This window comes from Peromyscus eremicus, chromosome 5 (genome assembly GCF_949786415.1).
Source record: "Peromyscus eremicus chromosome 5, PerEre_H2_v1, whole genome shotgun sequence".
NCBI classification, from domain to species: domain Eukaryota; kingdom Metazoa; phylum Chordata; class Mammalia; order Rodentia; family Cricetidae; genus Peromyscus; species Peromyscus eremicus.
Genome location: NC_081420.1, coordinates 48,109,917 through 48,137,593, shown reverse-complemented (window position 1 = coordinate 48,137,593; position 27,677 = coordinate 48,109,917). Strand labels below are relative to the sequence as shown.

Genomic DNA, 27,677 nt, shown 5'->3' with positions numbered 1-27,677 from the left:
AAAATAACTTCTATTTTCTTTCTCCACAAATCACAGAAGCTGCTAAACAACAGGACAATTTAACACATTTATAAAACCCAGAAGGAAAGAAAGTCTGAGGGTGATGATGAATTAGGTCTTTCTTCTTCCCCCAACCCTTTCTCCCATCACACATCCAGTCTACAGCCAGCTGTTCACCTAATCCTGCCCTAATCTCATACCCAACCCATGGCTGCTCATCTTGTCCTTCCCTCAACCCACATCCAGCCCCCAGCTGCCCACCTTGTCCCACTTGTTTCGCAGCTCATCCATGGTGACGGTGCTGTAGGGGTTGCTGGAGCTAATCCGGATGCTGTAGCTCTGGATCACCTTCTCCACCTCATTCTGGATGGCCAGGATGGACTGCCGCTCCCCATCAGCCTCAGGCAGCGTAGCCTTGAACTGCTCATGTGCAGTGATCAGACTCTAGGCCAGGGAACAGGGCAGAGAACCAATCTGACAGGAGTGTCAACTGTACACTTATTTATTTTTAGGCAAGGTTTCATGTAGCCAGACTGGCTTTGACTTGCTATGTCGTCACGTATGACCCTGAACTCCTGATTCTCCTTCTCTACTCCCAGCTTCTGGGATTACAGGCATGTACCACCACATCCAGACTTTTAGTGTGAACTTGGTATGTGTGTTCATATGTATGTAGAGACCGGAGGTCTCACTGGCCTGGAAGCTCTCTGATTAGACTAGTCTGGCTGACCACCTAGTCCTAGCCTATCTCCACTTCCCCAGCACTGGGATTACCAGCAAGTAATATCATGCCCAATTTGTTAATTTTTTTTAATGTAGATTCTAGGGAATGAACTCACAAATTTATACCCACAAAGCAATACTTTACTGACTAAAGCCAGCCCTCATGACATATCAATTTTACTGGAAAGAGAATTACAAATGTGTGTTTTCTTTATATTCTATTATATCTCAAATTCACCATAAATGGATTATGAATAAACTGGGTCCTGGGTACTTGACAGTAGCTGTTCTTCTTAACATCAAAGCCAGCAGGTCTTATTTATAGACTTAATTGAATGCTCTGGAGAAATATAAGAGTAAGACGCTTTAAGTTGGCAGGAAGCAGGGGTGCTGTTTGGGAGGTTCTTTTGTATGTGTGCATATGTGGTTACATGAATGTTTGTGTGCACACTGTGGGAACCAGAGGTCAACATCAGGTGTCTTCCTCAATCTATATCCTTATTATTTTCCTTTTTGTTTTGTTTATTTTATTTTATTGAGACAGGGTTTCTCTGTGTAGCCCTGGCTGTCCTGGAACTCACTCTGTAGACCAGGCTGGCCTGAACTCAGAGATTCACCTGCCTCTGCTTCTTGAGTGGTGGGATTAAAGGTGTGCACCACCACTGCTCGGCTTTTATTTTCCCTTTTTACAGATTTTCTCTCTCTGTCTCTCTCTGTCTCTGTCTTTGTCTCTGTCTCTCTCTCTGTCTCTCTGTCTCTGTGTGTGTGTGTGTGTGTGTGTGTGTGTGTGTGTGTGTGTGTGTGGTGTGATTTCGGGTTCATGCATGATATAGAATGTGTGTGGAAGTCAGAGGACACTTGTGGGAGTCAGTTCTCTCCTTCCACCATGTGGATTCTGCTGATTGTACTCAGACTGTCAGGACTGAGGCCAAGTGCCTTTGCCAACTAAGCCATCTTACCATCCCAGAACCTAGGTGTCATACACATATCGAGGCACATACACACATGCATACATGTGATATGAAAACAGAAGAGAGACTATTTGAGAAAAGGAAGGAGACAGGCAGAAGTGGGGTAAAGAGAGAGTAATGTAGAATAAAGACTTGGTACAGGAAATACTTGAACAAACACATCACTTTATACAACAAATATACACTAACTGAAAGAATACTGGGTTCGAGTCCCCTCACCTGGATCTCCTCAATGCTGTGGACAATAAACATGTCCTGCAGGTCCTCCATGGCGCCCTCCATCCAGTTGTTGAACGGCGCAGCTCTCTTGGCAAACTCCAGGTGCAACTGGTCAATTGTTTCTAGCAATTTCTCAGTTCTCTGAAGATTAAGTAGAAGTGAGTGTTATTGTTTGTTTGTTTTGTTTTGAGACAGGGTCTCATTTGGTAGCTCTGGCTATCCTGGAGCTCACTATGTAGACCAGGCTGGCCTTGAACTCACAGAGATCTGCCTGTCTCTGCCTTCTGAGTGCTGGAATTGAAGGCATGTGCCACTGCCCAGCTTTGCCTTGAACTTTCCATCCTGCTAAGGATAACCTTGGACTTCTGATGCTTCTACATCTACCTCCTGAGTTTTGATTAGTCACTGTTAACCACAATATAGTTTTATGGGATGCGAGGAAGTGGTCCCAGGCCTTGGTGTGTACGAGACGAGCACTTTACCAACTGAGCTATATCCCCTGACTTATTTTCTAGCATTTTTTCCCTTCCATATCTGTTGCCACTTTCCAGGTACATATCTCAAGATGGGCTGATATCCTGAGTCAGTTGTTGGCACAGCAGAACTTTGGTGAAGCTAGAGAGATGGCTCAGTGGTTAAGAGCTTATACTGCTCTTGCAGAGGACCTGAGTTTAATTCCCAGCACCCACATGATGGCTCATAACCATCTGTAACTCCAAATCCAGAAGATATGATGCCCCCTTCTGGTCTCCAAAGGTGCCAGGCACACAAGTGGTACACAGGCATACATGTAGGCAAAATGCTCATGCACATAAATTAAAAATAATGTATAAGTCTTTAAAATTTTTCAAAAAGAACTTTGGGAAATCTGTAGTGCTTGCTACTTAACAAACAGGGCCTCAACCATAATCCACTCAAACATTTTAAAATTGAAAAATATGTTTTGCTGCTGACTTGATACATTCCAGCACAAAGCCACCAGCCTCCCTCGGTCCTCTGACTCCCACTTTCTTTTTAAGACTCCCTTTACTGGAGAATGTTTGGTTTTCTCTGCACGAGGCCATGGAGAAACAATTAACACCATCGGTTTCATTATGGCGCCTCAGGTAGGAGTTTTCAAGTCAATAGATCAAGCTTTTCACCTCCAAGGCCTCCCTCCTCTTCTGGGTGAGCGTCCCCAATCTGTCCCACTGGTCACAAATCTTCTGGCAACGATCATTGACATTCACAGCATCATGATAGTCCAGTTCACTAGGAAAAGCAAGCAAGAAAGATTAATGGTGTGAGGGAGATAAACAGGGAAGAGATGTGTGTGTGTGTGTGTGTGTGTGTGTGTGTGTGTGTGTGTGCGCGCGCGCACCTGTGGAGGCCAGAAGAGCAGGTCATGGAGCACTCAGCCACTGAGTCATCTCTCTAGCCCCTGTGCCAGGATTTTGAAATGGGTTCAGCGTGATCAAACTCAGGTCCTCATGTGTACACAGCAGGCACTCCACTGGCCTCCATCTCCCACTGTCTCCCCCCCACCCCCACCCCAGGTCCTCATGCGTACACAGCAGGCACTCCACTGACCCCCACGCCTTTTTAAAAAGACCTAATAGAAAGCTGGTGGGGAGGCTGGTGAGATGGCTCAGCCACTAAAGGCACCTGCCACCAAGTTTGACAACCTGAGTTTCATGCCTATGTTGTCCCCTGACCTCTACAAATGTGCTGCTGTGATTACCACTTAACACAGAGAAGGGGATCCCTGGGGCTCACTAGGCAGCTGACACAGCTGAATCACACAAGCCCTCTGGCTGTTCAGAAATTGTCTTTAAAAAATGTGGATAGTGACTGGTGAAAACATCTGAGACTGACTCTCCACATCTCTCAGGGACCCCTGGTCCCCACCTCACACATACACATATGCAAAATACAAAGGTATGGAAAACTGGTAGGGAATTTCAGGGTTTTGTGAACTATCCCTGTTGGAAGTATTATCACTTGGAATAAATTACAAAAATTACTAAAAATCATGCTAGTCAACAGTTCTTAAAACAGGCACCACTGTCTTCTCAATGCCTCCGGCTGGCTTTCTTTCCCTGTGTCCTCTCTGAGGCCTCCTGAGAGCATGACTTTTAAATGGAAACTAGAAGGAAAGCCAACTATCTGACCCAGGTCAGTCCAGAGAGCAAGCTGCAGCCATGGTGACTGGAACATAGAAATGAGTCACAGGGAAGGAGGTGTCCGCTTGCAGGGTTCTGTGTCCTTGGCTCCTCTAGAAGGGCACGCAGCTTGCTGTCTACTGAGTGACCAGTCCAGGAGGGTGTGGGGACATGACCGAGCACAGAGAGACTTCTAAAACTGGGCAGTATGGATCTCTTCCATTTAGGGACAATGACTCTGGACTGTTGGATGCCTCCAGTGTGGTAGAAAGAACAGAACAAAAGGAAAAGCTTGCTTGGGTGAAAGTTACCCTCATCTCAGGGATAAACGTCTGAGTCCTGCATAAAACCCAACCACCCTCCTAGGCTAAGAAGAGAGCTAGAATGTAAAGACCAGAAGGCATTTGCAGGTGGCTTCTTTAAAAACAGCCAGAGAAGTGCCCTGCTCCCCATAAACCATGCCCATGAGGCTCCAGTTTGTTTCTCTGCTTATTCAACTTTGAGTTAAAGCAGTTGTTGTCCACTACTCTAAACAATTTTTATTGTTTATTTATTTATTTATTTATTTATTTATTTATTTATTTATTTATTTATTTATTTATAAATAAATGTGTGTGTGTGCGCACACACACACACACACACACACGCACACACACGACACAAGTACATGGAGGTCAGAGGTCGGCCTGCAAGTGTCAGCTCTCTCTTTGTGCCACGTGGGTCCTGGCATTGAACTCGGGTCATCAGGACTGGCCACAAGCACTTTTACCCTCTGTCTCACACACACTGCCTTTTCTTTTTTCATACACTAGCTCATGTTTATTGACTTTGCTGTTTGTGTTGCTGCACAGAGGAAATGCATACGATTGTTATCTGAGTGTTCTTCCAGAATATTCTGGTAGGAACAGAAGCTCCCTGTCACCTCATTAAAGCTTGTCCAGTTCTTAAGAGCAAGCACCAGCTAGCTACAAATACACCAAGGCTGATTCTTGTGTCTACTTTGGGTTATAAATCAAAAGACAAATCTAGTAAATGTCTCCGAGCAGCTATACAACACTGATATGAAATAGAAAGGCAGTAGTTCGTTCAAGAGTAAACATTAAAGAGACAAGTCTTTCTCAGAAGTTTCTGAATAATTCAATCTGAAATGTCCATTATGGTTTCATGTTTTGAATGCCTAGTCCCTGGCTAGTTGCATGAATTTGAAGAAGGTGGAGACTGGTGGCATTAGTGAGCCACCAAGAGTGGGCCTTAGAAGGTCATACTCATCTCTGGTTCCACTCTAGATGTGTTGGCTAGTTTCATGTCAAGCTACAGTAATCTGAGAGGGGGCGGGGAAGGGGGACCTCAGTTGAATAAATGGCTCCATAAGATTGGCCTGCAGGCAAGCTTGTAGAGCATTTTCTTGATCGATAATTGATGTGGGAGGGCCAGGCCCATTGTGGGTGGTCGTTCCGGGATACATTAAAAAAATTGAGGGGCTGGAGAGGTGGCTCAGTGGTTAAGAGCACTTGTTGCTCTTTCAAAGGACATGGGTTCGAATCCTAGCACCCATACGGTAGTTTTACAACCATTCCTAACTCCATATTCCAGGGGTCCAATGCCCTCATCTAATCTTCATGGTCACCAACCACACAAGTAGTACACATTCATACACACAGATAAAACACTCAAACATAAAATAAAAGATAAATCTAATAAAAAGAAACAATTTAAAAAGAAAGAAAGAAAACAAACTGAGCATGTTAGGAGGAGCAGACAGTAGCAGCATTCCCCCACGGCCTCTGCATCAGTTTCTGTCTCCAGGTTCCTCCCCTGCTTAAGTTTCTGCCCTGACTTCGCTTCATGATGGCCTATGATTTCAGGACATGTGATCAGAACATGTAAGCTGAAATAAATCGTTTCCTTCCCAAGTTGCTTTTGGTCCTGATGTTTCATCACAGCAATAGAAATCTAAGATACGCTAGGTCATGGTGGCACATGCCTTCAATCCCATCCTCTGGAGGCAGAGGCAGAAAAGAAAAAGAAAAGAAATCCACTAGATCTCCCAATTTCCTGGTCTTTTCTGTCCTGATTGACTGAAGTCCTTATGAAACTGTGAGCAAAAATAAACTTTTTCCCCCTTCAAGTTGTTTCTGTCAGGCATTTTGACAACATACATGAAAAAGTAACTAAGGAGTCTGGGGATATAGCTCCCCAGGTAAAAACGCTGGCTATGTAAGTCTGACAACCCAAGTTCAGTCCCCAGAACCCACATAAAAAGCTAAATGGCACATGCCTGTAATCCCAGAACTCATATGGCATGGTGGGAGAGAGACAGGAGAAAACTAGAGGCCTACAATACACAGTACAGCAGCAGAAACAAGAAAGCCCCTGCCTCAGTAAGGTGGGTGGCAAAGACCAACCCCTGGGAGTTCCCCTCTGATCTGTGCGCGCGCACGCACACACACACACACACACACACACACACACACACACACACACACACGATGGTATACATGTATGCATCTTCCCATTCACAGACCATTATTTTTAAAAATTATTATTAAGAAAAAGTATCTCAGCACTCGGGATGTAGAGGCAGGGGGATCTCTGAGTTTGAGGCCAGCCTGGTCTACACAGAGAGTTCCAGAACACCTAGGACTACACAGAGAGACCCCGTCTCAAAAAGCAAGAGTGAACACTGCAGGAACTTCCTGCTAAACCACAATGGAAGCACCAATGCCGTCCCTCTGAGATTATTTCTAGAGTCTCCCCGTTTTCCCTGACTCTTATACAATGGCTCCATAGACACCTACATTTGGGGAGTTGGGGCTCTTAATGACTATTTTTATGTACTTTTGAGAACTGCACAAAATCTCTGACTTATTTTTAGGATGGACAGGAAGGAAAAGAATGTTATTGACAGTCAGATGAACACAACCTAAATCTCATGCCTGGTTTCACCTCAGCTCTGTGGAGCAAACAGCAGCAAAGATGCCAGGAAGAACAGTCATAATAATATAAAAATGATTGCTTAAAGTTTATGGGCAACACTTAAGACTGCTCCAATTACTCACGGGAGCCATTATAGTACACTAAATAATTTGAGTCCTTTTCAAGACCTCATTTTATTAGTGAGTGGCTGTTAATTAGCAAAGAGCCAACATTCAAGCAGCATAAAACCATGATAGAAGGTCCAGACATGATGTGAGGCTGAAAAGATGAAGGATTTATATGGGCCAATCTGAGATGTGGTGTGTTATGAAGCCCTACTTGTTAATTAAGGGGTTCATGCTCCTCAAAAGTGAGGAACCAGGGAGCAACGTACTGAAGTACATTTTAATTACTTTGTTTTTATTATTAAGTGATAGGCAATAAAAATTCTGCAGATGTGGAGCCAGAGAGATGGCTCAGCAGTTAAGAGTATTGGTTACTCTTGCAGAGGACCTGGGTTCATTTCCCAGAACCCAGAGTTTTATAACCATCTGGAACTCCAGCTTCAGGGGATCTGACACTCTCTTCTGCCCTCCACACACACTGTACACATCCCAGGAATCACAGGCATAAAGTAGAGGCAGAAAACATCTGCACAATGATTACTAAAAGCACCACGACATCTGTTCCCACGGAACAAAACTTAGAAAAGTGAGTCAGATGGTTTCATCAGGGCTGAGGTAGTGACTTCTCTTCGGCCTTTCTTTCTGTATGAGCCATGGGGCCTACCGCCTGCCCCAGTGTGAGCCAGGCTGCTAGGAAGCAGAATAGTTTATATGAGGGTCAAGTGTGAGGGATGGGAGGACCCAAGGACTCTGGCACACAGCAAGGATGAACCTGTTTTTACATTTCTAAATACCAAAATCACCATCCCTGGGGGCTCCAGCCTGACCCTTAGAACTCAGCAGGGAAGAGTGCCTGCTCCCTGGAGGCCCTGTATAGTGCCCATAGCCCACTATGGCCTTCACTCTGGGTACCAGCACACACTTGAGCTCCTGTGCAATGGCAGCGATCTGTTCCACACGGTCCTGGTGTGCAGCCAGGTCACTCTCAAAGGCCTCATGCTTCCGAAGTAGGGCCCGCACTTCCGTCAGGGATGCTGACTCATAATCCTTCTGCAACAAGATCTGTTCTTTGCCTGCAAAGGGGACAGCAAGAAGCATGAGGCCAGGTCTGTTACACCAACTAATCTGGAGGCTGAGGCAGCAGGATCACAAGTTCAAGGCCAGCCTGGGCAACTCCGTCAGACTTTGTCTCAAAATAAAAAAGAAACAGAAGACTGCAGCTCAGTGGTAGAGCGCTTGCCTAGGATATGCAAAGGCCATAAGTTCAAGTCCCAGTATTGCCTAAATATATTAATCAATTAAATAAGCATGAAAAGTCAAAGTCACACAGCAGCTTTCCCACACCAGGATGTGCTCAGAGAATACTGAGATTTCAAGGAAGGATAGGGACCAGTCTGCAAGCAACAGCTAGCCCCCTAGGTGCTCACAGGGGAGGTGCCCAGCAAGAAAGGTGGTGGGGTGGGAGAAGCATGCATTTTACAAAGTATATTCTGCATCATTCTAAGTCACAAATGTCTCCTTTCCTACAACAACACACAGTTCAGTTGGAAATTATTCCATGAGCCACAGGGGACGACTGAGTAAAACCCTTATTCAGCTAGCTGGGCATGGTGGTGCACACCTGTAATCCCAGCACCCAGGAGCCTGAGACAAGAGCATTGTGAATTCATGTTGAGTATGAGTGACACAGCGGGACCCGGTCTCAAAAAACGGCCTGTCAGCCGGTTTTTCTTGCCCCAGGTTTTATATTTGAAAGCTACACTCTGGGGTGAAATGTGGCCCTGTTTTGCTTATTCTGACTCTAAACACTAGAGATTTCCTTCTTGGAACCTCCACTAATTCCTCCATAAGACTTTCTTTATTAATGTTTGTTTGAACAAGGAGTCCCTAGTGCAGGTTGGCCTTGATCTCAGTATTTAGCCAAGGATGACCTCGAACTTCTGATCTTTTTGCTTCTACATCCTTGGTGCTGGAATTATAGGCATGTACCACTACGCCCAATTTATGTGCTACTGGGGATTGAATCCAGGGCTTTGTTAGTGCATGCTAAGCCAGCATCCCACCAACTGAGCCATATTTCCAGCCCTCTCTGTAAGTATTTCTTAAATCTAGTACTGCTACGACCGGGTACCCAGATCTACATTTACTCTCTGACTAGTGACAATTTAATTCTGTAAAGCAGGAAATGGAAAGCAAATGTGCACGTCAACAATGACAACACTGCAGTTAGGGTGTGTCAGACACCGACTGAAATATTTATCATATGAACTCACTGATGCTTCACAGAAGCCTTAGCAGGGCAACAGTTACAGTATGTCCATTCTTGGTTGTTTGTTTCTAAGATTTATTTTTATTTTTATTTATTTATTGGTTTTTCAAGACAGAGTTTCTCTGTGTAGCCCTGGCTGTCCTGGAACTCGCTCCGTAGACCAGGCGGGCCTTGAACTCACAGAAATCTGCCTGCCTCTGCCTCCTGAGTGCCGGGACTAAAGGAGTGCACCACCGCCACCACCACCCAGCTTATTTTTATTTTTAATTATGTGTTCAGGTATGTACGTGTCTCTGTGTGGGTGTGTGCATGTACGTGCAGGTGCTTGTGGATGCCAGGAAAGGTCACCAGATGCCCTACAGCTGGAGTGACAAGGGTTATGAGCTCCCTGCTGTGGGTGCTGCCGGGAAAGAGCACAGCTGTAACTGCTGAACCATCTCTCCAAACCCCTGGCTGTTGTTGTGAAACAAGATCTTTTCCTAGAGACCTGTCTAGCTTTGAACTCAATGTGTAGTCCAGGCTGAGCTGGAACTCTTGAGATCCTCCTGATTTAGCTTCCTGAGTGCTGAAATTAGAGGAATACACACCACCAAGCCCAGCAAAACTTGGATTACATTTTTTACATTTATTTATTTATATGTATGTTGTATGTGTGTGTTTGTTGTGTGTGGGGTGTGCACACACATGCCACAGTGTGTCTATGGAGGACGGAGGACAATTTGCAGGAACTGGTTCTAACTCAGAGTGTCAGGCTTGGCGGCAAGCATCTCTATCCACTGAGCCATCTCCCCGGCCCACACTCAGATGCTGTAAAATCGGACCGGGAATCTCATGCGCTTACCATAGGCCCACGTCTCGTGCGTGGAGGCCTTCTGCCTGAACTTCTCAGCCAGGTGCTCCAAGCGCTCCAGTCTCCGAATCTCATTCAATAGCCACTCCTCGTAGCCCTTCTCAGCCTGCTCCAACCTCTGCCAGGCACCAGCAATGTCCTGAGGAACAGAAAATGTCTGAGGCCACAAGTATCACATGTGGGCTTCTAGGGCTCCCATGAATCCCCCGACACGTGTCTGACAGTGATGTCCTCTGGTTGCATCTTTCCTTGCTTCTTCTGCACAACTAACCATCCTGCTGGTTTGGTTTCCAAATGTCTAAATCACCAGGGTGGCCTTTTAAATTAGCACAGCTGTTCTTATCAGTTACCCAGACACCCCTCCAAATGTGGACCAAGTCCCACAGGGTGGAGAGGGTCGGTGGTAACGGCAGGAAGGGGAGTGCCCGGGAAGAGCTAGATGATGTAAATTATAGAGAAACCCAGGCAAGGGCAAGGTCACAAGTCTGGGAGGCGGGGAGGAGCAGAGGCTTTGCTGAAAGCCTGCAGGGCACCATCTCAGGACACCAAGAACTGCATGATGGGAGAGGGTAGAGTATCAGTAACGAAGGCCAAGTTTGGTGGCGCACACTGATAATCCCAGCTACTCAGGAGGCCGAGGCAGGAGGGATGTAAGTTTGAGTCTAGCCTGGGGAACTTAATGAACTCGAGGTCAGCCTACCAACTTTGTAAGACCATTTCTCAAAAGTAAGATTTGATCCCCAGCTGACAGTCCAGAGTCCATCAAAACTTGAGAGAAAATGATTAGAAATGATAAATCTGGTCTATCATAATTTACCAACGATGCCTAAAAGATGAACAAGAGAAAGTGAAACACACGTCCAAAACCAAAAATGATATGATCTATGTTTTGGAACAACGTGAATCTATCCCTGCTTACCTAATTTTGTATAAATAAAGCACTCTGGCTGCTAGTGACTTGGGCTGTAAGATTAAAAAAAGAAAGAAAGAAAGATCTGAAAAGGGCTGGTGAGGTAGCTGAGAGTTGGTGTGCTTGCCCTGTACATGCAAAGTCTTGGGGTCCAACCTCAGTAATCTCTCAACCCACAAAAAACGGAGTGATTACAGGGCCGTTCACTAACAGTCACACTCAGGAAGTAAAGGCCTCCTCAGTAGACCAAAGGCAGTGGGGGCTGAACTGTGGCCACTCACCGACACCATCTTGCCCTCGGAGGGCATGAAAGCTGGCCGGTTGCTGATCCGAAGCTTGGTCTGCAGCGTGTTGAAGTTGATTTCCAGCTGGCACTTCTCCTGCACCTTGGGGGGCTTGTGTTTACGACGGTAGTCCCGGAAGTCCTCCAGCTTCTTCTGCATGGCCTGCATGGTCTTCTCAGGTGTCCTGTTCTCTAGCCAGGGGATTGTGCGCCGAATCCATTCCAAGAGCTGTTTCCAAACATAAAAGTGGAGCTGAAAATACTAGCAAACTGCTCCCAGTTCAAAAATAAAGGGGCCCAATGACTGGAACCAGTTCCCCTCAGGCTCCCAAATGACTGAACATGGTCACAACTGCACTGACTTCAAGGGGGGAGACAGCTCTGTGCATGGTACAATGAATAGCAGTGTCCACCCAGGGCCACAGTGACCACCCCAATGAGACCACACACAGGTTTAACTTGAACTTCAGGTCAGCACACGAAGTCGTGTTTGACAAAAATGTGACATGTACAAGAAACACAGCAACCAGACACTAGCAGACAAATGCTGATGGAGCTTTCAAATTCTAAAAAGAAAAACAAAGCAAAGCAAAGAATGGTGTTGATACACTCAGCAAGAACTGGGTGGCATGTCAAAGGTTTCATTGAAAAAAAACAAGCTCAGGTCTCTAATGAGTTTACTCCTAGAGAATGTACTATAAGCCTAAGACAGACTCTGGGGCAGAGGAGGATTTATCATCTAGTTTTCATGAAAATCCACAAGCTATGAGTAAAAAGGGTAGTGAATTCCCCAAAACTAGTATCTGCCCTTCTCCTGAGTCACCACCCAGGTCTCAGAGATGACCTGTTGGACACCTAGTCACGTATATATTTTTTTCTTTAATTTGAGATTTTACTTTTTATTTTATGTGTATGGGTGTTTTGCCTGCAGGTGTATCTGTGCATCACATGCATGAAGTGCCTTTAAAGGCCAGAAGTGGGTTCAGGTGCCCCTGGAACTGGAGCTACAGACAGTTCAAACTGCATTCAAACCCAGATCCTGAGGAAGAACAGCCAGGTTCTTAACTGCTGAACCGTCTCTCCAGCCCCCCTTTCATTTCATTTACTTATTTATTTAATTTACTCATATGTGTACTGATCCCTTGGAAAGTGTCAGCAGACTAGAATGAAAACTAGTTACAGTGATGATGCCCCCACTCTCACAAGAGTAAACGAAAAACTTGCAGATTGAATATGAATGTCCCTCACAGGCTCATGTGTCTGAACACTTCCTGCCCAGCAGGTGGCGCTGTTCAGGAAAGTGTTAGGAGGAAGCAGCTCACTGGAAGAAGTGAATCACTGGAAGCAGACTCTGTGGTTTTCACAGTTTGGCCTTCCTTCCTGCTTGCTCTCTCTCTCTCTCTCTCTCTCTCTCTCTCTCTCTCTCTCTCTCTGCTTTCTTTTTTTTGTTGCTGTTGTTTTTTTGTTTGTTTGTTTGTTTTTGTTTGTTTTTGTTTTTTCGAGACAGGGATTCTCTGTGTAGTTTTGGTGCCTGTCCTGGTCTATAGACCAGGCTGGCCTCGAACTCACAGAGATCCACTTGGCTCTGCCTCCCAGATGCTAGGATTAAAGACGTGCGCCACCACCGCCTGGCTCTCTGTTTCTTGACTGTGGATGCAATGTGACCAGCTCACCTCAGGATTCTGTTGCCATGCCTCCTTTTCCAAGGGGACTATTGTCCTCTTGGAACTTAGAGTCAGAATAAACCATTTCTCCTGTAAGTTACTTTTGTAAGGTGGGTTTGTTTTTTTTTTCACACCAATGAGAGCGAAATTAAGTTAATGGCGTGATGAGTAAGAAAAATCCTGACAATTAACCATCTTCCTGTGATGAACATACTAAACTCTTGAAGTTTGAGACTGGCCTTACTGCCAACAAATTTGATTTTTTTCCCACAGCAATAATAACAATTACAAAAGAAAAAAGAGTGGTAGGACTCAAACAACTAAAATTTCCTTGTATCAGCAGCATGAAGGTATACATTTCATTTACTTTGATTGAATCATCACCAAATACCTATTTGGGAAGATTAAACCCACTTAGGCTGATAATTTTCATAGCACAGACCAAATATCAGGTCAATCAAATTAAGGCAAAAATTATTTAGTCTTGTATTTATTTTTGTTTTCTTTTTTTAACCTTTTAAACTATTTTTAAAATGTAGTTTAAGTTATCTGGTCTTAAATATGGCTCTTTACTTGAGTTCTGTCTCTGAGGACACAGCTTTGGGGTCCCTCGGCCTTGGCTTGTGTCACAAAAGGAACACAGAAGCACAACAAAGATGTCTTGGTACCCTCTCTGCTATGATAAGGACCAAAAAAAAAAAAAAAAAAAAAAAAAAAAAAAAAAAAAAAGAAAGAAAAAAGAAAAGAAAAAGAACTGTAAAAGCATTGCTCAAATCAAAAATCAGGATAAAGAGCCACAGAAATGCATCCCCGAGGCTCCAAGGTTTTGGAAGGTGAGCCCAGATCCCACTCTGGGCCTGTGTACACACCTCCTCCTCCAAAAAGATTATGCAAACTCCTTTCACATGGGGTCACAGTGCTGAACAGGGCTCTTGACACAAAGAGCATCCTACATGATGTCAGTAGCCCACAAGCCAGGGGGAAAAAAAAACAAGGTGCATGATGTTGCCTTGAGGGTCTGACCTTGCAGGGGCAGAGCTAAGACTAGAGTCCCCTTCCTACCACCTCCAAACATGCAGACTATGACTAAGCTTTGCAGTCTTTGCAAAGACCATGGGGGTGTGGGGGGCGCATTGGCACTAGGCATGTTGCTACAGGATAAACAACCTCTGAGCCCAGGTGTGTTTTCTGCTTTCACTCTGTCTGAGATGAAAAGTACAAAAATAAACATGGACAATCCATTGGCAGTCTCTGCCTCACCCCTGGCTGCAGGTGGACAGAGCTGGGGCCACCCATTTCCTTTACCTCACTCGCTAGCCTCTCATATTCTTCCATCAGTCTCTCATTCTCTTGATTCACAGCAAGAACCTTACATATCCTGTTAGCTGCTGTCTCGGCCTGCAAAACACAATAGGTAAACAGGATGGCTGGTCGACAAGGGTATGCGTGCAAACACACAGAAAGCAAGACATGGTCGGGCAAGGCAGGTTGAAGGAGATGGTGTGTTGAAAATGGTGCAGTCTGGGTCAGGGTCGGGTGAGATAGAGGGGATGAATCAGTTCACACCTTTTTTAGTTTTCACACAGACTTACAGGGCAGGCTGAATACACTGTAGGGAATAACGGGGAGATATCATTAGTCTAAAGCACAAGCTTTATAAAACATTGAGCAAGTTAGTAACAGAAATATGTGGGTCAAAGGACACCAAGATCTCAGGTCCCTGACTGTCCACCTAAATGCTCCTGAACACTGACCCTGTCACTACGGGGTGGAATGACACTGGCTTCAGAACTCAAAGCTGAAGTGATTGGGTCCTGTTACCATGTCATTGACCTTGAATCCATGGAAAGACCTCAGCTCTTTTCAGGAACAGGTAGAACTTTCTAGATAGGATACTAGAGACAAGTTTGCCTTAAGATGTTGTTTGATCCATTGTTTAATCTACAAGAGGAATCATCGAAGCAATAAATAGTTTTCTGTCATCATCTTGAAGGGAACTTGGGTCACGTGTTTCATAATATGCTCCTCCAATAGATCAAGAAAAGGTATGTGCCTGTCTGTCCTAAAGCAGGGGTGTCCAACTCATGGCCCATGTGCCACATGTAACCAGGACAGCAATGATAGTATCCCAACATCACGTTGTAAACTCTTCAGATTCTTTGTTTTTAGACAGTTTTACTATGCAGCTCTGGCTGCCCTAGAACTCAATATGTAGATCAGGCTGGCCTCAAACTTACAGAAATCTGCCTGCCTCTGCCTCCTAAGTGGTGAAATTAAAGGAGTGTACCCCCATATTTATTGTTGTTTGTTGTTACATTTTACTCTGTGTGTGTGTGTGTGTGTGTGTGTGTGTGTGTGTGTGTACATGTACAGAGACTGTGCACAAGTAAGTACAGATATATGTGTACCAAGGCACATATGTGGATATCAGAGGACAACTTGCAGTGTCTTCTCTCTTTCTGCCATGTGGGTCCCAGGGATTGAACTCAGGTTGTCAGGCTTGGCAGCAAATACCTTTACCATGGAGCCATCTCATCAATCCTACTTGAAAAAAATTGTGTGTGTGTAGCTCAATTGCATGGTTCTTGAGTGTGGACTTTGTAGGTGACAACATAATGTTGCAATGTCAGGCAAAGTAAATATATGCATGCTTTTGCAACCTTTGGGCTACAGGCTGGACACCCCTGTGCTGCCCAAGACAATCCATCTTTGTCCAATGTGGCCCAGAGAAGCTAACCAACTGGACACTTTCCCAAAGCCTGGCTTCTAAAGCCCTGATTCTCCTGGCCACGCTGATTCCAATTACCCTCATCTCTCCACGGTGGCCTTTACAGAGGAGAGACACAAGGCACACTTTGCCCATCCAGACCTTACGGGTTGCCCAGGTAAAGGGGACAGGTGAATCTGCAGAAGGTGGATGACTGTTCTCTCACAGTGTCCCTCAGACTGTTCTGAGGTATGTGAATGCTTCTGAGGTTGTAACCTTTTTATCCCTTTGACTAAAAATACAATTAGTCTTGAGTGATGGAGCAAACCACTAAATAGAGGTCATTTCCAGGCCAATGAGAACAAGTAGCATGGGAGAAGTCTTCATGTCTCCTAGTCACCTTCCCTTGCCACTCGATGCATGCAGCGCACTCTTCGAGGCACTCCGCGCCCCAGAATGTACAAATGTTTCTAACAATTTTCTAACAAAGTAGAAGAAATATCTTAGGAGGGGAAAGAGTAGAGAAAAACACTTTGGTTATTGTCTAAAGTTAAAAAAAAAATGACTTGTAGTTTGGAACTTGCTGTGTTAGGTCGTTATGAAACACTGAGATTCCGAGGTCAGATGTGAAGCACACAGACACACACCCAGAAACACACGCGCGCACACAGAAGCGCAGCGCAGCCCGCTGCGTGCACAAGGGACGAGTACCTGCTCCGCTCCCGCGAAAGCATGGTAGAAGCAGGAAACGTAAGTCATGATGGCTCTTTCATCGGGTTTGGGAGTGTTGACAATGTCTGAGGGGGCAAAAATAACACGGGACACAGACACACACAGGCGAAGAGGAGAAACCACGGTGAACGGAGGGAGGAACTGATCAGCTTACACGACCACTTTGCTTCGCATTTCATGGGCCCACGACCCGGAACCTCAGGGCAGCCGGACAGCATTGAAATGATCCCAGAATAGGAATTTGGGAATTACATTTTTTTTAACCCATTTGTTCAGTATATGAATGTGTGTGTGTGTGTGTCCACACACATATTCCGTGGAATGTGTGCCCCCACACACATTCTATGGAACGCATATTGAGGTCAGAGGACAACTCTTGAGAGTCAGTTCTCTCCTTCCACCAGGTGGAGCCCGGGGACCAAATTCAGGTTATCAGGCTTGTTGGTAAATGCCTTTATCTACTCAGTCATCTTGCCAGTCCTGGAAACTGGATATTTTAATGGTCCAACTGAGGGCTTGTGCCCTGCATCCCTTCAATGGGCTTTTGAAAGTATATATAGCATGTTAACATGGGGATTCATATGGCATCTATCAGGATCATTATCCCATTTTTGTTAGTCTTGTTTGTGACTCTCAAAACCTTGATTCTGAGGAAGACAGGTTACTTTGAAAGATGCTAGAGCCACAGCAGGGCTGTCCTACTTCCCAGTCCCACCCTCACATGCCTGGGAGCTCTCTGCTCTGGAAACCACCCTGAGAGAGAAGCGAAACTCATTATGTGTGTGTGGTTGTGGGGGTGGGTTGTCTTTAACACCTTCAAAACATACTTACCTTCCCACAAAGAGTAAGGAAACATCTAAAGAAGGGGGCAAACATGGCTGTGCTTATTGCTACCATTTGTATTAGCTGCTGCAGACCATATAGAAGAGAAACAGAACCTGCTGACCACACATGCTTTCCTCCTATGATATCATTTTTGGTGAGTGCTTTTTTACCTGTCCATAGACGTGGTTGGGCCAATGCACACAGGGAGATAAAATGATACCCTGTCATTCTTTACAGTGAAACTCTGACCTTGGGTTTTCTGAAGCTGTGAGTAAATGAATGTGGGATCCTGTAAGCATATGGAACCTTCTGGAAAACAACATGACCAGCATTCGAGCAGAAAGTTTCAAAGAAAACTAGACTATAAAAGACCAAGGACTGGGCCGGGCGGTGGTGGCACACACCTTTAATCCCAGCACTCGGGAGGCAGAGCCAGGCAGATCTTTGTGAGTTCGAGGCCAGCCTGGGCTACCAAGTGAGTTCCAGGAGAGGTGCAAAGCTATACAGAGAAACCCTGTCTCGAAAAACAAAAACAAACAAACAAAAAAAAGACCAAGGACTGCTTCCTCAGAACCAGACGGTCTCCCTGTTAAGGAGAGGGGGCCAGGAAGGGTGAGGGGAATGATAGAAAATAAAATGAGACACAGAAGGTGATGGGTGAGTGGTGACGTGCTCCACGACCTCCCCTCTGTGCACCAGCAAAGGTATGATAGTAACAGGACACGTGAGTTACTGCCGCTCTGTCATCCGGGAAGGTCTGCCAGTGTGTACTAAATCTATGTGGAGAAAAGAGGGCTAAGTGCTTGGATGCTCCAACAACAGGCTTCTGATAAGCACTTCCTCTGGGAGTCTCAAAGAGAGCCTGCCCCCACCATGCAGTTGCTGTCTGAGTCTGGCTCAAATCACAGAAGTCACACTTGCAGTCTCTGTTCTGAGAGCTTGTGAGAACCGCCAAGGGAAAGAAAAAGATTGCAGAGAGGAGAGTACGGTAGATCCAGAAAAGCCTAAGTTATAAGAAAGCACACGAGGCTCCTAGAATTCTAGCACATTCACAGGCTTTCTGTGATCTGGAGGGCTGAGGTCAACAAGATCCCGTCTACAGGTCTACAAGAAGCATGTGTGCCCACAGATCTAAACTCAGAGCTCACCTTCAAACAGGTTCAAGGTGGATACAATTTTTACCAATGGTAGAAAGTATGGTAGACAGGATGAGAAGAATGCCCCCAGTTTCCACTTCGAGGGAAGTTCATGGCTCAGGAGGTCAGTTAGCCTCATGATAGCCCACACGTGGATTCAGAGACCAACACAAATATCCCAGGATGAGAGCGACAATAGCAGGTGGAAATCAAGGACTTGCCGGGTGTCAGGGCTAAGCTGACAGCAGGAGATGGGGGCCCGTCAGCACAGCGAATGAGCGGAGGAAAGGCTACTGAACGCCATGGTGAGAGCTGGGCTGAGAGCAGACCACAACACCCCTCTGGTAATACATGATGATCCGCAGTGGTTACATCCCGGCTCGCTCTGCACCCAAGACCATCACAATCTTAACCGTCACAAGATTCCTGCACAGCTCTCCTACAGCTATAGTTAAGGCAGTGTATAAACATTATGGATCATTAAAGGAGACGACAAAGAAAAGGAATAGTCAGGCAGAACAGCACATGCCTGTAACCCCATGTGGTGTTTGAAAGGAAATGGCTCCCAAAGGGAGCAGCACAATTAGGAGGTGTGGCTTTGTTGAAGTAGGTGTGGCTTTGTTAGAGGACGTGTGTCACTGTAGGGGTGGGCTTCGAGTTCCATGTTCAAGCCACTCCCAGTGTCACGGTGGGATTCCTGTTGCCTTCTGATCAAGATGTAGCCAGCACCCTGTCTGCCTGCACACCACCATGCTCCCCACCATGATGATAATGGACTGAACCTCTGCAACTGTAAGCCGCCACCTCAATTAAATGTTTTCCTTTACAAGAGTTGCCGTGGTTGTGGTGTCTCTTCACAGCAATAGGAACCCTAAGACACCCCAGGACTTGGGAGGCTAAGGCGGGGTGTTGGCCTCTGGTTCTGGGCTAGCCTGGGTTATATAGTGGATTCAAGGTCAACTTGGAATGTATAGAAAGATCTTGCTCAGAGAACTGGAAGTAAAGGAGGGAGGGAGCCAAGGAAAGGAGGGGAGAAGAAAAGGAGAAGGTAGGGGGAGAAAGGGAGGAAGAAATGATACAAGTGCTAAAGCATGCCTGCAGCCAGATGACAAAGTGAAGGATAACTGCATTCCCAGCCAGGACCCAGAGACTAAGGGGAACCAGAACAGAGGAGGAGGTGAGTAGTGGCAGGGCGGTAATGGTGATCCTGCTACCACCATCAGTGTGCAATGAAAGCAACCCTGGCCCTTCCACTCAGGATAGGCATTCAAGAGGCACTAATGAGCAGAGAGATGAACATATTAATCCACGTTGGATATTAATTCAAGAGCTCTTGGTGGGGAGAGGACAACTGGAAGGGGCATTTCTATGCTCCTGTTCTGCATTCTCCCTCTAGAGAGCCTGGCAGGAAGCACAGGAGGGCTTCCTTCTGTCTGTGTTCTGAGTACTTGTGAGAACACCAAAGAGTTCAAGTGTTAGCACCCACATGGGGTGTGGAATAGAGTATTGCTAACTGAGAAGCTGCTGCCATGGACTGAACGGCTGAGCCAGCAACTGTGCCTGGACCTCATGCAGAAGGATCACCCCAGAGGGGAGGGAGTGAAGAGGAACTGAGGCTGGAGTACACAGATCCCTTAGCCCAGCAGGTGTCCTTATACCACAAGGACAGGTGGTGGCAGACTCCAAGAGAAGGCAGTCCTGGGCCAATGCTGCCACAGGGTGAGGAGTCTGGGGCTCTCAAGCCCCCAAAGGTAGAGAAAGATCTTTTCCCCTCAGCCTCTGGCCTGACCAACACTCTGAGTCCAGACAGAGCTGTGGGGAGAAAGGAGCTCTGGTGCTTTAAGCCACCCAGCTTGTGGTTGTTCAGCACGAAGAGAACTGACTGATGACTAATTAGAATTCCCATTACGGAATAATGGCACGAACAACAACAAAGCAAAAGCAAAGTCAGAGCCACAGAGAGCAGAAACTTACACAGCTCAGGATCCCACAGTTCCCAGCAGACAGAAATTGGCTCACAGTAAGTGTTCAGTACTCGTCTGCTAAGGGATAACTGCTCACGGATAAATGAAATGAATGCATCCTCTCCAAATGCCTTTGAACAGTGGGCCGCAGGTACAACCCGCATGAATTTGCCACTCCAAAGGGACACAAGAAGTATATGAAACAAGCCCCCAGAAGGGGAACTGGCAAACTGCAAACTATACAAAAGGTCTGTCAACATTAAATTTCATTTAGATAAATTCAAAACAAAACGTAAAAGTTTGGTTAGTACACTGAGGGCCAAATGTTCCATATTTTAAATTCTGTTCCACAGCTTTTAGCTGGGAAGACTTGTTTTCTCTTAAGTGCTAAATCTCACAAAGGGATTTATCTGCTAAATGTATCTCTCCACAGGGAAGAGAAAAGCATCTGCTACTCAAAACAAAACAAAACACAGAAAGTCTTTTTAAAACACAGCAAACCAATAAAGCCTGCTGTGTGGACTTACAATCTCAGTTACTGGAAAGCCTGAGACAGGAGGATCAAAAGACCTGGCTGGACTGTGGGGTGAGTTCAAGGACAGCCGGGGTAACCTAACGAGACTTGAGACCCTGACTCAAAACTAGAAAGTAAAAAGAGGGCTGGGAATACAGCTCAGTGGTAGAGTGCTTGCATAGAAACACAGGGCCCTGAACTCAATCTCCAGTACTGTAGCACTATCTGTGTGATGTGTATAAATATGTGGTATGTATAAACACTACAGTACATGCATACTACATATTTATACACACCTGGGATATGTATACATATTTTTGAGAGTGTGTATATGTATGTATCTGTACACACACACACACCTCTCTAGATCTCAATCTATTTACCAAAGCATTCTGTTTTTGTTTTTTGTTTGTTTGTTCATTTGTTTGTTTTTGAGACAAGGTTTCTCTGTGTAGCTCTGGCTGTCCTGGAACTCACTCTGTAGACCAGACTGGCCTCAGAGTCACAGAGATCCATTTCCTCTGCCTCCTGAGTGTGGGGATTAAAGGTGTGTGCCACCACCGCCTGGCTTACATTCTAGTTCTTATCTAAAGCTGAAATTTTTGTCAAATCCTGCTTCTACAGTTCTGCTGGCCCATTTTTAGCAAGATCATGTATGAGCAAGATAGACACAAAACTCTAATACTCATGCGTTGAGGGGCAGAGCTTTGTTGGAATCCTAAGTACTTCAGATGTAACACGGCTATAGCTTTACAAAGCTCCCATCCACAGCCACAGCTTTTACAACCTATAGGATTTTTTTGCTTTTGTTTTTGTGTAACTCGGTAGGCATTCTTTCATCTCACCTTCAGCATCCAACATTTTAGGAATATCCAAGTGCTTCTCTGCTATTTCCATGGCCAGGTTAATGTTTCCTATGGGGTCATCCTGTGTAGAAAACAAGACAACCAGGTTTTTAAAATACCAAAGCAATGAACAAGACACACATGTCACTGCAGCAAGGGTACCTTCCCGCTCACACAGGACTAGAATTACACAACGTTCCTTCTTATGAGACACCGAGAGAAACATCAGAAGTCACAGAAACCACAGGACCCATGCAGCTCCACCTCACAGGGTGTAAGAGGGCAAATGCTGGATTAGGAGGTGGGGGGTCAGATATTTTGTCATCAGTCAGAAAGGACACCCTGATATGCATTAGGGCTATGGAAAAAGCCTCAACCATTCTAAATCATGAAAGCCATTTTCCAGATGTGGAAGGTGACCTTGAGGATGTTTACCCCAATCATACTGTGATGTCTGTTTGTTTGACACACCTCACAAGTCCTCCCTTGAACTGATCCTCCTGCTTCTACTCCCCAAGTGCCAGGATTACAGGTATGCACCACCACACTCAGCTTGATACGCTGGTTTAGAATATAAGCGAGCTGGGGCACAGGAAGATGAAAGGCAGGTGATCCTGGGTGAATGCTTAGCTCACTGGAGAGGTCCTAGGTGGCTATGAAGAGCAGAAATGATTCTTCTATTATGTTAAAGGTAAGAAAATGACAGTATTAAAAACTCAAGTGAATTCACAATGGTCATGTTCTTTTTACAGGAAATTATGTTTTTTCACCTTGTGGAATTGGCTAAACATGCATAACAAGGTTAACTAGAGATGTGTAACTGAAAAACTAAAGACTTGACATAAACTGTTTTAATCTCTTAAAGAGATGAACTATGATAAATCTGAAATGGATGAAGGTAAGAGAGAAAAATCCAAATGATCAACAGTGCTAGTTCAGGGACAACTTCAACCAACTTTTAGTGTCATTTAAATATTTCAAATTTCTTTAAATTTATTAGTGTGTGTGTGTGTGTGTGTGTGTGTGTGTGTGTGTCTGTCTGTCTGTCTGTCTGTCTGTCTCTCACGCACGGGCAGGCACATATGTATCACAGAGTATGTGTGCAGGTCAGGGGACAACTTCCAGTTGGTTCTCTCCTTCCATCACGGGTCTAGGGGTTGAACTCAGGTTGTGAGGTTTGGCCAGCAAGTACCTCTGCCTGCTGAGCCATCTCGTCTGCCCATTTGAACATCTTAGAAACTGCACTGCTTTGCAGTGTTCTCAGGCCCCTTTACTACAAGGGACCACCTGAAAGCCTCAGGCTTCAAAAACACATTCCAGATGTGCCCACAGAGAACACCACTGTCATGTCCTTTACTTCACAGAGTATCTGATTATATCAGGCAAAAATGGTTTTTAACCAAGTATTGTTTCAATAAAGCATATATTCATTTGATTAATCTTGTTAAGCAAATCTTACTTGCCTGTTTTATGGCTATGTTTATGAACCTTACTAGTTAGATGAAAAAAAATTTTTTTTCAAAAAATATGTAAGCAAGATTCCAGAGCCCAAAACTAAGTGAGACTTTGTGGCAACCATTTGGTTTAGATTGTTATTTAAAGAGATGAAATGTGGCAATTCAGTACTTCCTAGCACAGGAAGTCATGTGACCCTGGGCAAGCCCTGGCTCTCCCACTTTCTAGGTCTACAACGCTGGACTAGTAAGTACTGGAACCAGGTGTGATGGCTCATGTCCATAATCCAAGCACTCTAGAGGCTGAGCAGGAGAACTGCCCTGAGTTTAAGGGGAGTCTGGGCTACACAGCCAGACCCTGTGTCAAACAAACTAACAAAAACTAAAGCACTGACTTTAGTGTGAAACTTCAATGAATATGTATGCATGATTTTATGCACATGCTTACATATATTGAGAATATATGCATACATACATTTATTCAGAATAGATTCTGATATAAAGAATGTAAAGCACTACATTATATTGTTGTCATTATATATTACTAATTTTCTACCCACTAAGGATGACTAATTCCACAAGTCTATTCATTTCCAAACCAAAAACTGATCACTCTAAATTGGTAGTGAAACAGTCTATTTAGAACAAGTTCTTCATTTTATAAATGCAATAAACATTCATAGGGAAAATGTATATATGCTTATGAGCATTGGCTAGCCTGAAAAGCTACTTTCTACCATGGTACCTCCGTCCTCATCTTTTGGGACAGGCCGGGGTGGGAGTGGGGTTGAAGGTGGGGCAAGTGATAACTAACGAGATTGAGGGAAGCCAGAGGGCACTTGCCCCACAACTGTACATGCCACACACGTGAGGGCAGCATGCAAGAGAGCCAGTTTCCAACCCAAAATACACAGCACACATGAACGGCCAGCTCAGCACACCAGCAGGAAATCTGTGGCTACAACCCAAGGCAAGCATGTCTGAGACTGCCATACTCTCAGCCCTAAATCTTCCTGCGTTATTATTTCTGAAGCATGGCAATTCCAGAGGAGGGCCTGGTTTCTCTTTGTTCCACAACCTATGTTTTAAAATGACCTTGACTCTTGCTGGATAGTCCGGGTTGGCTGCCCTCAAATTCACAACTCTCCTGCCTCACCCTCCCAAGTGCTGGGCACCATACCTCACTCTAGAATTACTTTTAAAGATGGAATTGTGAGAGGAGCACTCCTGCAGTCACGGTACTTAAGATGTAGAGGCAGGAAGTTGAAGAGTTCAAAGCCAGCCTCAGCCGGGCGGTGGTGGCTCACGTCTTTAATCCCAGCACTCGGGAGGCAGAGCCAGGCGGATCTCTGTGAGTTCGAGGCCAGCCTGGGCTACCAAGTGAGTTCCAGGAAAGGCGCAAAGCTACACAGAGAAACCCTGTCTCGAAAAACAAAAACAAAAACAAAAACAAAGCCAGCCTCAGCTACAAGAGCCCCGTTTCCCACACTACTCCACTGAACTCCAACCTCATCTGAGACCTAGAACATTGAATTTTTTCTAAGGTTAACCCCCGCACCCCACCCCAAATTTCCAAAGCTTCTTTTGTAAGACAAAAAACTAATTCTTGCCATCAACAATGGCATAGTTGTGATGATCCTGTGTGAGAAACAAATTAATCAGTTCTCAACAGATACATAAGAATCCTCCAGAAAGGTAAAGTGAATTTTTAAGGGCAAGGAATACGGCTCACTAGTAAGCTCTCCCCTAACATATGCAGTCTCCTGGTGCCATTAAAAAGGAGGAGAGCAACTGAACCTTTCCCCCAACCCTAGCCACTGTCCATCTTTGTAATCTAGGCCTGTAAAACCTTTACCATGTAAAGCCTTCTGGGCAGCCCACATCCATGCTAGTCAGTGCTGATGTGCTCATTCTCAGGGTGACATGCCGAGCGTGATGGGTGGGTGACACGGAAAACCACCCCAAATGAGTGACCTTGTTAAGCTTTGAGTAGTCAATGAGGTCAGGCCGGTGTCTGTGGATGAGGGCACAGAGTCCAAGGCCATCTTTCCAGCTTCACAGCACAGAGGAGAAGAACGTGGGTTAATGAAGAGACCTGGGGTTCCCCTGGGTGAGACACCAGCTGTTCCCATCTGATGTCACGTACCAAAGGGACCTCCCCAATGAGTGACACCAATGGCCCCAGATGGTCCCGCCTTGTACTTTCCCATACACATCTCCATTCCCTTCCCTCTCCTTTCCATTTTGAGCAGGCTCAGCCTTGCCAGGGACCCTGGCCCCATCCACTCTGTGCTGGCACAGACAGCAATGGGAAATGAGATAAGTCTACCACTGTCCCTACCCTTTTAATCCTGGGGTTTCCTACTCATTTTTTTACCCAGTCTTCACTCTGGTCCATACCTGGTACTGCCCAGTAACCCCCTTCCCCGAGGATACTGACCCCATGTGGGAGATGCACCCCTCTGAAAGTTCTTATGGTACTTTTCAAAGCCAACACTGTCCCCCAGCTACTCTGTCTTTCCTTGGGGGATTGCTTTCATTGATTTATCTGTTTATTTTGAGACGGGATTCTTCAGCATGGCTCAGGCTGGCCTCAAACTCTCACCCTTCCAGCCTCAGCCTCCTAAGTGCTGGGAATGCAGATGGATGGTACCATTCTGAGCTTACTTTTATTTTTTTTTAAAGGCCAAAGATTGTAGGTGAGAAGGTCACAAACCTGGATGTCAGCAGGGACAGACACCACTATTAATGGCCCTTGGATGCTCAGCTCTGAGTGTACTGCGGACAGCAGAGTCAGCAAGAGCGGGCATGGAAGGGATCCCTCAGGGAGTTAGAAATGGAGGAAGACCCTGATGGAAACATCACTTGGAAAGGCTTCAGGGTGAGAAGAGGAGACAACTACATACAGGCAAACACGGAAGCCTGACTTCCACCCTGGCTGGCCATTTCAGCTCTCCCTGGCTTCTTTGGGACAGGGAATGCTTTCTTTCTCCTCTGCTTGAAGGCCTAGCTTGGTGCTACCATCCTGGAGATATTCTAACGTATTTTTAAATATAATTTTTAAAGTATTTCTTTGAGTGAATCACACAGGTATACAGTTTAATCCTCATTCCCTACTCTTCCCTAATTCTTCCTAGATCTATCCCCATCTTCCTAATCCTCTTCCTTCTTCTTTCTTTTTTAAAAAATAATCCATCAAGTCCAACTGGGCTGTCCATATACTCATGGAGGACCAGCCACTGGAGTATGATTGACCTATCAAGGGTCATACCCTTCAAGGAAAATGACCCTCCCTCTCCATAGCCATTAATCTAATAATTTTCTAGCTAGAAGTACCTCCCCGTCTGTCACTGTGATGTGACCTTGTCCTTCCTTTCTCTCACTACCCACAGACCCATGGGAACTCACCATCCAAAGGATGAAAATATGACCAAGCCTCTGCTCACATGTGACAGTACTAGAAAACCTCCTGGGAGCTAAGCCTGCAGCCAGAGCCACGCTGCACTCCCATGCCAAGTCTGGGTTGCATCTGTCCTGTTCCCTGCCATTTTTAAAATGTGATTTTCCTATTTGTTCTCAATTTTAGTGATTAAAGCTGAGGGACTTAGCAGGAGGCACCAGGTTGGCAGAGCGCCCGGAGTGGTTGCAGAGTCTGCTGGGGTCCCATTGTCACAGATAAGAGTCCACCACTCCTGCCACAAGGAGCCCCAAATCAGACTAGGAAGGACCCTGGCACAGCACAGCCTCCACTTATAAACACACCCCCTTGCTTGCAAACCCTAAAGGACTGTTTCCTCTGGGAGACCTTAAGTACTGGGAAAAGATAACTTCACTTCTGCGGTGGAAACTACCCCCTGGACAGGAGAGATCCTAGTGAAAGCCATGTGCTTCTCCTGGCCTCCCTGGGCTCTGCGGGGACAGACAGGGATTGACAGCCCTGGCACGCACCTGGTGTGGAAGTTCTGGATGTTGACATTCCTGTAGGGGGCCGTCTTCCTCTGACACCACAGCAGCAGACCCTCTTTGGCAGAGGTTTCTGTAATGACACCAAGAAAAGGCGTCTGGAAGGAAAAGCACTCGGAAAAAGGCCATTTTCTTTTAGACATACAAAACAATCATTTAGGGGAAACTCAGACATGCCATTCTCACAGCTACACCTGGAAATTTTTAAATTTGCTTTATCACTGATTACAAAATTGTAACCAAGGCTATGGGATGTAGCTCAGGAGTAGAATACCTGAGTGGTTAGTGTTCCCATGCCCCTGAGTGCAATATCCAGCAACCAAAACCCAAACAACAACAAAAATACGAAGAAGAAAAACCAAAACAACCATTCAGCAAACAAACAAACAAACAAACCCTTCACGTCTGTAATGCTGACTGGAGAAGGATTTGCTGGAGATGGCAGGAGGAGTTCTAGACCAAGGCC

The 27,677-nt window shown here is 45.6% G+C and overlaps 1 protein-coding gene across 3 annotated transcripts in view; it reads right to left on the bottom strand.

Moving 5' to 3' along the window:
- Actn2 (actinin alpha 2) overlaps nucleotides 1-27,677 on the bottom strand; it is a 72,877-nt gene that overhangs the window by 9,261 nt on the left and 35,939 nt on the right. For all 3 annotated transcript variants that reach the window (XM_059262409.1, XM_059262407.1, XM_059262408.1), the window contains exons 5-15: nucleotides 27,197-27,284; nucleotides 25,223-25,301; nucleotides 21,795-21,876; nucleotides 16,490-16,575; nucleotides 14,377-14,469; nucleotides 11,406-11,636; nucleotides 10,206-10,353; nucleotides 8,018-8,168; nucleotides 3,056-3,164; nucleotides 1,914-2,054; nucleotides 262-444 (exon numbers count right to left, since the gene is read on the bottom strand). In XM_059262409.1, the coding sequence (XP_059118392.1) occupies nucleotides 262-444; nucleotides 1,914-2,054; nucleotides 3,056-3,164; nucleotides 8,018-8,168; nucleotides 10,206-10,353; nucleotides 11,406-11,636; nucleotides 14,377-14,469; nucleotides 16,490-16,575; nucleotides 21,795-21,876; nucleotides 25,223-25,301; nucleotides 27,197-27,284 (1,391 nt within the window). The remainder of the gene's footprint in view (nucleotides 1-261; nucleotides 445-1,913; nucleotides 2,055-3,055; nucleotides 3,165-8,017; nucleotides 8,169-10,205; nucleotides 10,354-11,405; nucleotides 11,637-14,376; nucleotides 14,470-16,489; nucleotides 16,576-21,794; nucleotides 21,877-25,222; nucleotides 25,302-27,196; nucleotides 27,285-27,677) is intronic.